The 11,790-nt window shown below is 31.9% G+C and overlaps 1 protein-coding gene across 1 annotated transcript; it reads right to left on the bottom strand.

The window, feature by feature from the left end:
• Nucleotides 1–3,557: 3,557 nt before the first annotated feature.
• On the bottom strand, nucleotides 3,558–7,509 carry LOC114300870 (PTI1-like tyrosine-protein kinase At3g15890). The gene is made up of 3 exons (XM_082922865.1): nucleotides 7,176–7,509; nucleotides 6,224–6,489; nucleotides 3,558–4,481 (listed from the first exon to the last, which is right to left on the bottom strand). Exons 1-3 carry the CDS (start codon nucleotides 7,410–7,412, stop codon nucleotides 3,788–3,790), a joined length of 1,197 nt encoding a protein of 398 aa, XP_082778991.1. The 5' UTR covers nucleotides 7,413–7,509; the 3' UTR covers nucleotides 3,558–3,787.
• Between the last annotated feature and the right edge of the window lie 4,281 nt (nucleotides 7,510–11,790).

Raw genomic sequence — 11,790 nt, 5'->3', positions numbered from 1 at the left:
TGGTTCAGGACAAAGTCACGAAAAAGGTTCTGCATAAAGGAGTTAATAACAATGGGCTCTATCAGTTCAGTGCTTCTTCTTCTCCTTCTTCACCACATGCTTATCAATCCTGCTTTTCTACTTCTGATCCACTATGGCATAAAAGGCTAGGCCATATTTCTCATGAAAAATTTCAAAGTTTAGCTTCTCATTTACCTGTTTCTTTTTCTGGCAACAATAAACCTATGCCTTGCATTGATTGTAATATGTCCAAAATACATAGATTGCCTTTCAAATTGTCAAATTCCTCTGTGAATTCTCCTTTTTCTTTAGTTCATAGTGATGTATGGGGCCCTTTTGTTACTACGAATGCCAAATTTCGGTTCTATGTTTTGTTTGTTGATGATTACACTAGATTCACTTGGATATATCCTTTACTTTACAAGAGTGAAGTTTATGCTAAATTTCTTGATTTCAAAAGATATGCTGAAAATCAGTTTACCACTTCCCTCAAAATTCTGAGAACAGATAATGGGTCTGAGTTTGTGAATAAACAAATGGATTCTTATTTGTCTTCTCAAGGTATCATTCATCAGACCAGTTGTCCATACACCCAAGCCCAAAATGGTGTTTCCGAAAGAAAGCACAGGCATGTCACTGAAACTGCCGTTGCTCTTCTTCACCATTCATCTTTGCCTTTGTCTTTCTGGTTTGATGCAATTGCCACGGCTGTGTTTCTTATTAATCGTATACCCAGTTCTGTTCTTAAAAATGTTTCTCCATTTGAAGCTTTATTTCATTCTGTGCCTGATTACTCTTCGCTTAAGGTTTTTGGTTATCAATGCTTTCCTTGGCTTAAGCCATATATCTCTCATAAACTTCAGCCCCAGTCCATTCCCTGTGTCTTCATTGGGTATCATCCTACTATCAAAAGATATAGGTGTCTTGACCCTATTACTGGTAAAATCTACATCTCCAGGCATGTTCTCTTTAATGAGTCATGTTTTCCTTTTTCTTATCCTCTTCTTCATCTCTTTCTTGTTCTTCTTCTTCTTCTATTCCTTCTTTCTTTTGGTCTTCACCCTCTACTTCTTCCGTCTCACCAAATTCAGCTTCTCATTCTCCTAGTTTTCCATATATTTCCAATTGTCCTCCTTCTGTTCCCATCAATTTTATTACCATTGATCTTCCCCCTGTTTCACAGCCATCTACTGTTCCCAGATCACAACAATCTGCTGCTCTCATATCCACTGTCCAGCCGTCTGCTGCTCCCATCTCTACGGTCTCCCTTAATTCCCATCCTATGACCATACGGTCTAAGGCCAACCTTCCTGTGTGTTTTCAAGCTACATCTGTTTCTGATCTTTCTACTCAGCTTCTCACTTCTGAACCTCGTACTGTGCAAGAAGCTCTTCAATTTGCTGTCTGGATTAAAGCTATGCAAGAGGAGTTTGATGCTCTTCAACTTCAGGGTACCTGGACTCTTGTTCCCTTGCCTTCTTCTAAATTGGCAATTGGCTGTAAATGGGTTTTTCGCATTAAACGACATTCTGATGGTAGTATTGCCAGGTACAAGGCCCGACTTGTGGCTAAAGGTTATTTGCAACATGAGGGGATAGACTTTCATGAGACCTTCAGTCCTGTTGCTAAGTAGCTTACTATTCGCATTTTTATTTGCATTGCTCTTCATAATAACTGGCCCATTACTCAGCTTGATATCTCAAATGCATTTCCCTATGGCTCACTTGAAGAGGAAGTTTTCATGACTCAACCTCAGGGATATGTGGATCCTTCTTATCCTACTCATGTGTGCAAACTTAAGAAAGCTCTTTATGGCCTTAAACAGGCTCCTCGGGCCTGGTATTCCACTTTCTCAGCTTTTTTTCTCTCGCAGGGGTTTTATAACAGCCTGTCAGATACTTCCTTGTTTGTCAAACAGACTCCCACCAGTCTTACTCTGCTGGTTGTGTATGTTGATGACATACTTTTGACTAGTAGTGATTCTACTATTCTTACTCAGCTTCTTCAGCAGATGCACTCAGTCTTTTCTATGAAAGAACTTGGGTCTTTATCCTATTTTCTGGGCATCAATGTCATTGCTCAAGATTCTGGTTATTTGCTATGTCAGCAAAAGTATGCTACTGATCTGCTTGTTAAAGCTGGAATGGTGGATTGCAAGCCTTGTTCTACACCATTGGCTGTGAAGTCCTTTGTCTCTCCTTCCGATGCTCTTCCTTTTGCTCAACCTACTTTATATCGCAGTTTAGTTGGAGGTCTTCAATATCTTACCATTACTCGGCCCGACTTATCTTTGGCTGTTAATCAAGCATGCCAACATATGCATGCTCCTACCAATGCCCATTTTCAACATGTTAAACGTCTCCTCCGTTATGTTAAAGGCACTGTTTCTCATGGCTTGAGTTTCACTCCTGATCCTTTCACTCTTCATGCATTTTCTGACTCCAATTGGGCAGGTGATACTTTGGATAAATGTTCTACATCAGGGTACTGTATCTTTTTAGGCCCAAATTTGATCTCTTGGTCTGCTAAAAAGCAGCTTACGGTCTCTCGTTCCTCCACTGAGGCTGAATACCGTTCCTTAGCTAATACTGCTGCTGAAGTTAGTTGGCTTCAGCAGTTGCTTAAGGATTTTTTGGTTCCTCCTTCTTCTATTCCCGTTTTATGGTGTGACAACTTATCTGCTATGGCTCTTGCTTCAAATCCAGTTTTTCATTCCCGGTCTAAACATATTGAAATAGACTGTCATTTCATTCGCGAGCGTGTTGTTTCCAAACAAATTCTTCTCAAGTATGTTCCTACATCTGATCAATTAGCTGATCTATTTACCAAACCTTTGTCTGGTTCTCGATTTCATTATCTTAAAGACAAGCTGATGCTCCTTCCTTCTCCCCTCAGCTTGCGGGGGGCTGATAAGATACAAGAGGCAGAGGAGGACTTCAAGAGCTCAGCATTGGACTGTGATGCTGATTAAGTCACACCACTGTTATATTAGCAATTCAGCAAAATGCAGTTGTATGGTTAGTTAGTTAGATAATATGGTTAGTTAGTTAGAGTTTGTTCAGTGAGTTTGTTATAGCATTCATATATATATACAGATCTGTAAAATGTTTCTGTGTGTGATGAAATAATATTCAAAGATCAATCATTCTTCAGATATTAATGGTGGATGTAGGTTATTTATTGTGTTCAACATATTTTCTCTCATTTATTATTATAATTAATATTTTTACAAATAACATCAATGTAAAAATATTTATATAAATTACATATATCTTAAACTATAAATTTTTTTGAATGAATGCATCTTAATTCTTATTTTTTTTTGTTAAAAATAATTATTAATATATGTACTAAATAATTATGACATCATAGTTCAATTTCGGTTCATCCGACAGTTAAACCAATGACCCGTGACCTGATCACTTTTCGGATTTGATCAATTGTCTAGGTTTCAAAACATTGTGACTATTTTCATATTTGAAAATATTCATGTTTTTTGGATCTCCGTCCACTCATGTCTTGTATCTTCTCCATTTTTCATTATTGTTGACAAACCCTTTGATGATTTGAAGCTACTTTTTCAAGTTAATCAATATTACATTAAAATAAACAAATAAAAAGAATAGAAAAACAATGCTTATTACAATTTCTTCATACTTACTATTTCCTACGAGGAAAAACAAAAGAAAAAGACAATTCCTTCTCATAGTCTTGATTTTCCTATTACTGGAAAAACAAAATGTGGATTTTCATATCAACACATCTTGAGTAAGAAATAACCTCTACCTTAACCATGTTTGGCCACTCTTCTATCTCCAAATCGCTTATAAGGGTCTTGCATCTTTTGCACATCCATGGCACCAAACACTCCATAAGCACTACTTTCATCACAAGCAACACCATCTTCATCATCGCTAGTTTGATTTGTCATCAAGTCTTCCCCATACTTGACACTCTCAATCCTATTATGCATAGCCTTTCCTCTAGGGGCATCATACCCTTTCAAAAGGCTAACTACTTCTTTCATGGTAGGCCTTTTCTCAGACTCAGTTTGGACGCACAATGCAGCGACATTGATTGCTTGTTTCAATTGGTTTTCATCGAAGTTTCCTCGGAGTTTTGGATCAACAAGTTCCTTGAACCTTCCTTTGAGTATCAAAGGCTCGGCCCATTCGGTAATTGTCCTCTTGATACCACCGGGAAGCTTTTCTATGGGCTTCCTACCGGTGAGTATTTCAAGTAAAAGAATCCCATAACTATACACATCACAACTTTCAGAGACTTTTCCCCACATAGCGTATTCTGGTGCTAGATATCCCAAAGTGCCCTTTACACGAGTAGTCATGTGGCTAACACCATCTGGGATTAGCTTTGCGAACCCAAAATCAGCTACAAGTGGTTCGAAATTTGAATCCAAGAGCACATTGCTCGCTTTTATGTCTCTATGAATGATGTGGGGTGTTACTTCATGGTGCAAGTACCTACGTAAAAAACGGTAGACATAACAACTATGTTAGGTATTTTTATCTTTTATTTGTGAAGTTTGAGATTTTTTTTAACATGTTGGTCACAATAACTTTAAACCTAATATTCTAAAATACTACTGTTACTAACGCAATAACAAATTATAGAATAGAATAAAGACACTCATACGTATATCGGTCCCATATTATCTACATCGATAAACAACTGAGAATATGTGTGTGATTTATTTGTGTTAGTAACATTTTTTTTGAAATATTCAGTTTGGGTTTTTACGTTCTTTTTCTTGGGCTTAGACATTTACAAAACGTTACACACAAAGTTAATTTTTTTGATTGGTTTTATTTATTTGTTAGGTAGTAATAAAAAATAGGTTTCACATGTATTTATATTTAATGATACGAACATATGATAAGAAATTCAGTTGATCATTTTATTTTATTTATAAAAAAATTAAAAAGGAAAAAAAAAAAAAAAAAACCTTCAATGTAAGCTAGGAGTTAACAAGAAAGAAATAACTCTCTTAAAGGTCAATAATATGACTATTTCGACTTACATGTTACATATATAGTACATTTGTTTAAACAAACTATTACATAAACAAGATCTTTTCTCAGAAAAGTGTTCTCATTTTAAATAGGGTAGCCAAGATAAATGTTGTGTTGTCTACACTATTGTGTATGTAGAATCCAAGAAGTCTGTTCTTATTCATTCCCAAAATTTTTTAGAATGAATTTTGTTATTTTCTTTTTTGAAAGACAAATTATACTCATGATTCATGTAATTTGTCTGTTTTATGTCAATTTGTTCATTGTATTTTTAATTGGGTGAATTACATTAATAGTCCCTACAGTTTGGGGCTTGTGTCATTTTAGTTTCTGACTTTTCAATTGTGATACATTTGACCCTAAATTTTAAATCTTGTTCCAAATAAAGACAATTGAAGATATCATTAGATTTTTCAAGGGTAAAATTATCAATTTGATAAAATATAAACAATTTGACAAAAATAAATGTCAAACAAATATTTTTGAATTTTTAAAAATTATTTCTACCCACTAAAGATAAAATTATGTAAAATTAATAAATCTTTTAGACATTTATTTATTTATTTTACCCAATTAATTTTTATTTTGTGTTTGGATGATGATCATGTAAAATTAATTTTAAAAAATTAATTATGTAATTTTTATTAATTTTGATCAATTTTACATAATTTTATATTTAGTGAATAGAAATATTTTTTAAAAAATTAAAAATATTTTTTTGACATATATTTTTGTCAAATTAGTTTATATTTTATTAAATTGATGATTTTGCCCTTGAAATTAAACAATGGTATCTTCAATTGCCCTTATTTGGAACAAGATTCAAAATTCAGGGTAAAAAATGTCACAATTGAAAGGTAAGAGATTAAAGTGACACAAGTCCCAAACTATAGGGACTGTTAGTGTAATTTGTCCTTTTTAATTGTATCAATTTGGTCCTTTAATTTCTCACATTGTATCAATTTAATCAAATTGACAAATGAAATAAAAATCAAAGACAAAAAAAAAAAAAAAAAAAAGGTTCATTTAAAAGGGAATCAACTATTTCAAATTAGATGTCAACCTCTTAATCACTTTGCGGAGAGTGAATATATTATTTCACCCTGTGATTTCAGTCCAATTTTAAAAACGTCATCAATAGACTAAATTGAATTAATGTAAAATGTTTTAAGGTAAGAATGAGAAGAGCATACAAGAGTCCTTCAGCAGAGCCAATTGCAATGTTGATTCTTTTTTTCCAATCAATCTGAACTTCACCAGCAAATTGACCATGGAGATGAGAAAGCAAGCTCAGATTGGGCATGTAATCATACACTATGAGTCTTTGATCAGCACCCCCTGCACAATACCCTCTCAGACCCAACAAGTTCTTGTGCCTTACCCTCCCTAGTACTTCTACTTCCACTGCAAATTCCATCTCTGCTTTTGAATTCATTGATTTCAACTTCTTCACTGCTATCTACAAATATAAAAAACATCCAAAACACAAAACCAAATGTGTTGAAAGTTAGTATTGGCAAAAGGGATGGATGGAGCGATCTTGTTTGCTACACAGCCGATTGAGATGGGTTAGTTGGCTTCAATAATTTTGTGAATGCTGCTCTTATATAGACACTCTATCAACATGATGAGATGATGTCCCGGGAAATTGGGTCACTGTTGTGCCTCAATATGAGGCTCACTACGGATCTAATTTTACGATTTGAACTATTCATTTTGTAACATTTGTCGAGCAGCTTATGCATGCAAAAATTTTGGTTGGTGGGCCATCGGTTGCTACATGATTATATCACATTTGTCTTTACAAAACGGACAATTTGTTATCAAAATCAAATGTGCCATGATCTTTTAAAATAAATTAACCTAATTTTTTGTATGCATAATCTAATTAATGAATTCTAAAAGGTAAACAGTTCAGATCATGAAAATAGGCTCATGATTGGCCCACCATAGAGCACAATAGCATTTTGATACAACAATTACCCCAATTCCTTTTCGAGAAGATTTATACATAATACTCAATCAAAATTATGTGACAATGACATTTTTTAAATATTAGACTATTCTAGATTTTTCGCTTTGAAATAATAAGATCTAACTCTACTATATCATTACTCATAATAAAATCGCCCATGACATGGTTACCTGAAGGCCATCTGAAGTTTTTCCCCAATAAACACTTCCAAACCCTCCTTCACCAAGCTTGTTATCCTCACTGAATCCATTGGTAGCTGTATGCAACTCCTTGTAGGTAAATATTCTCCATTGGGTGTTACCTCCTCCAATTGCCATCCTATATTCAACATCCAAACAAATTAAACACAAAAAATCAAGTATGAAAAAAAAATAAAAAATAAAAAAAAACATTGACATACCTGTCATCAACTTTCTCAGATCCACAGCAACAGCAACACAAGGATGATCCCATTTGATTTTCCTTTGTGGGATTCCAAAAAGATTTTAGTTTTTCTTTGGGATACTTTGCCAAAGGGAAGTGTTCTACTTTTTAAACATGATTGAGGTCACTTTGGTCATTCAAATGTCATGCCAGCCGACCTTGGCCGGTTTAAAATGGACAAAAAAAACCTAATGGAACATAGTGATAGAAGTGAAATTGATAGTATAAGAAAGTAACAAATGTTATTTGTAAACTCCAATGTGCATTTTTTCATATAGTCCAATTTTGTGGGATGCTCCGTCATGCAAGGACATACATACATAGAATCCCACAATACTAATAATGATGTGGTATGGAGATTAGACCTCAATGATAAAATTAAAATTTGACATTTATCATATATATCATTAAAAATGTTTTTAAGAATGATAAATTAGGTGTTTCAAATATTTTTTTATTAATTTTTTTTCCTTTGGCAAAAATTTAATACACCTATTCAATTCCAGATAATGTGTACAAAAATATTATATGAATGTTAATATAGGAATATAAGAGTCCTATCGTTAATAAATGCAATTGAAATATTGAATAAATACTTTACGAGCATATTTGATTATTTTACTATTAGTGAGATTGAAAGTAAGGGAAACATACGGGATCCATTGAATTGTTAGTTTGGTATTTAATTACAAAACAAGGAGGAAAGGATTGTAGATGAGGAACATGTGAGTCTCACCAGATAGTCAAATTCAGTATTTTTTTTATATGGTACTAAACTCCGAATAATTTTAATAATGATATGGAAGATTAAATAGAGAAAAATAGAAGGATTAAATAATACCATAGGTAGTGTTGTATTAGAAAGATTAGACCACTCTAGATTATTTTTTCCCTTGATCTAATTGTCAAAAAGAATTGGGTAAATAACATTGATCTCTCCTGAAGCTCGAAGAAAATGCAGTAAGCCCTATAATTTTGACACAGTTACACTGATTTTCCTTTTAGTAAAGTTAAATGAATCGAAATTAATTCAGATTATGCAAAAACATAAAAATAAGCAATGTAAAATATACATTTTTGTGTAAAAGATATGAAAACATCACTTTTTCATCTATATAACTCACAAATTATTGATGAATAGGGACTAATTATTATATAAATTAAAATCTCAAGAGAGCTTAATGGAATTATGTCAAAATTGTATGATTTACTATATTTTTTCTAAATCTCAGTGGATGTTAGTGTAATTTACTAAAAAAAATTATATTTTTTATTTCATCATAACCGAACATTTTTTATTTCATCACTCCTTCTATAATATCATTTATCTCATGATATAACTTATCTCTAATAATTATATCCATGGTCCTATCATATATCCAATCATTCATCTTATCTAATTCCGTGGTATAAACTTATCTCTTGTAAGCCTTTCTATAATGTCATCATATCTAATACCATTAAAAAGAATCCGGCAATTATACATGGCCTTTATACATTGGAGACTAGATTAATACAATTTAAATAAATATTAGGTGACTAAATTAAAATATTTTTTATACATTTTAGACCATATTGACACAACTTAAATATTGGTGATTGAAACACTTTTAGGGAATGCACCCTACCATAAAAAATGTAATTTTATCATAAAATTTTGTAACATCAACCACAAAATGAGTAATCTCGCTACAAATTGGCGTAACAAAAAATATCGTAACCAAATCACAAACTTTTGCAACATCAGCCACTAAATTTTGAACATTTTGTTACGTCAATTTGTAATGAAATTATGTATTTTATAGTTGATGTTACGAAATTTTATGATAAAATTAGACATTTTTATATGATAGGGTGCATATAGTGTGCACCCATAGGATTTCCCACACTTTTTAGTAACAAAGTCAGACATTTTTTGTTTTTTAATTAGGGATTAGATTGACATAATTTAAATATTAAGAATTAAATTAAAATGTTTTTATACATTGAAAATTAAATTGACACAATCTAAATATTAGAGATCAAAATGGCAGGGCATTCATATTTTGGAGATTGAAAATGTAATTAACCCTAAATTAAATTAATACATTGATAATATATTATCATCATCATAATATTACATGTGGATGAATATCATAAGTCCATGTGGCTAGGTGGGCCATTCTCCAGGCCCTAGTTGAATCGTTTGGGGACTAAATATTTTAGTTAAAAAATTAAAAAAAAATTTATAAATGATCACATCACTATTTTATTTTTCTATGCATCTTTTTATAAAAAATAAAAATAAAAAATTATTAAAATAACATCCAAAATGTAAAAGGCCATTTGCAAATTTCAAGTGACAGATTGAAACCGTCTTCGCACAAGTCTCTTCTGATATTTATTTATTTTGGGTGGGTTTAAATTTATAAAATAAAAAAAAAATTATATTTCATTCGTTCTAATTTTATTTTTCTTTGCAAATTCTTGATAAAATCATTAATTCAACCATAACCTAAGAATTAAGGTTTTTTTTTTTCTTGCCAGCGAGAATTAGCTCCTTTGTACGTTAAATTTTCTTGTGTATATATAGTGGGTGTTTGAGAAGTTGTTATTTTAGTAGATTTTTTTTAGTTTTTGATTAGTTTTGAAGGAAATTTTTTTTGCGTTTGGGAAGATAGTTGGATTTTTTTGTAATTAGATGTGATGTTTGTGAGAGAAAAAGTAAAATGATTATGGGTTTGATGTGATATTTTATATGAATTTATTTTTATTTTTTTATTTTTTAACCTATTTTATCTTTTAGCAAAAAAACTAACAAAAAAAAAAAAAAAAACTCTTCCCAAACACCACCTAGTTTGACTCTTTCACTATGGGGTCATTTTCTTTTGACTTCTAGAATGCAAAAAATTAAAATAAAAAATTTAAATAGAACACTTTGAAAGGGAGAAAAAACTGGCCTTGTAGTTTTCACACATGGCACAGGATGTGCGTGTAAAGCCAAAGATATATAAAGGAATAGATCTTCTCAACAAGTGAAAGTTGTCATGGTGGTTAGAAAAATCCTTATAGTAATATAATATATGAGGAGTTGAGCTACCCAAAGATCATGAACAAGAACGCCATTTGTTTTGCAAATAAGATGTCAACTAGTCTAATGGGTGAAATCGCTTACTAGTTGTGTTAGGAATGGGATTCAATTTCTAGTTTGACCAAGTGATTTTTGATGATTGAGATTTAATTTTACAAATAATTATAGTATAATAATCATTTCACCTTTCAACTTCCAAACGCTAACTCTATCACTTCAGGTAATCGCTCTAACGTATCATGACTCTTGAATTTCATTTCCATTTAGGACTAACATGATTGGATTGTTTTGGGAAAATGATTAAAAATTAACTTTTTTTTGACTTGTTTTGAAAAAAACGTGTAAAAAATGTGAGAGATGATATGACTCAAAATAGGTTAAAAGTTAGAAGATGGCTTATCTTCACAAAACAGCCTTTAGAGAGCAACAAAATGAAATTTTCAATCCAAAAATTAAAATTGCAATCACAATTAAAATTGTTGAATTGATGAATGTTATTACAATTATCTATTAAAGTGATAACAAGCATAAATCACCATGGGCCAGAGCCCATCTTACTTCAGGCTTAGATTTAAAATGAGCTTTAAGAAATTGGGCTCAAACTTATTGAATTTTGTGGGAGTTGTGCCGCTTATCCAAAATTGTACTAAAATAGAAATTACATCCTCTCTCATGTAGAAATTATCTAGTTGGTACTCCTATAAAACATGGGCACTTATTAATTATGTCTGCTAAATTCTTTAGTAAAAATTTTTACATAAATGATCTGTACCATTAAAATTTGGCTGGTTCATATGCAGTCTCATCTTTTTTTTTAAGGTAATAATATGCAGTCTCATCTTACCAAGAAATATTGCAACTCCTTACAAAGTATAAATATTTTTCTAGGTAACACTTCAAAACTCAAGTACTCTACTTAAAATTAAAAATTAATAAAAATCTCACCTTAGCATTAACCCTAATTCGTGCCCTCAATGTTTAAGTTGCGAAGAAAATGTTGACTATTTATTGGTAATATATGTGCCTTTCTATTGGTTGACATGGTCTGAATTGCATTGATTGGTCGGGAATGAATTGGGTATGTACCCCATACTATTGTGAATCTAGTGGTGTCCTAATGCCATTGATTTTGAGTTTACACATAAAATCGTAATAGTCAATTGTCTACATTTTTGGTCAAATTTCATTTTAATTTTTAAAAATAAAATCGTGACATTTAACTCCTTATATTTATGAAATCGTGACAATCAACTCTCTACGTTTCTAGTTAGGGGTGTAAATTTGATCCAGCC

This window comes from Camellia sinensis, chromosome 4 (assembly GCF_055761805.1).
Source record: "Camellia sinensis isolate YWXY chromosome 4, ASM5576180v1, whole genome shotgun sequence".
Taxonomy (NCBI): Eukaryota; Viridiplantae; Streptophyta; class Magnoliopsida; order Ericales; family Theaceae; genus Camellia; species Camellia sinensis.
The sequence above is the reverse complement of the archived record's forward strand: the minus strand, read 5'-3'. Positions and strand labels throughout refer to the sequence as shown.

Excerpts from the sequence above, each read along its gene's own strand:
- LOC114300870 (XM_082922865.1), bottom strand. The coding sequence starts at position 7,412 with ATGACAGGTATGTCAATGTTTTTTTTTATTTTTTATTTTTTTTTCATA. Across the intron at positions 6,490-7,175 it reads AAACTTCAGATGGCCTTCAG|ATAGCAGTGAAGAAGTTGAA; the intron begins GTAACCATGTCA and ends TTATATTTGTAG. Across the intron at positions 4,482-6,223 it reads GGCTCTGCTGAAGGACTCTT|GTACTTGCACCATGAAGTAA; the intron begins GTATGCTCTTCT and ends TTTTTTACGTAG.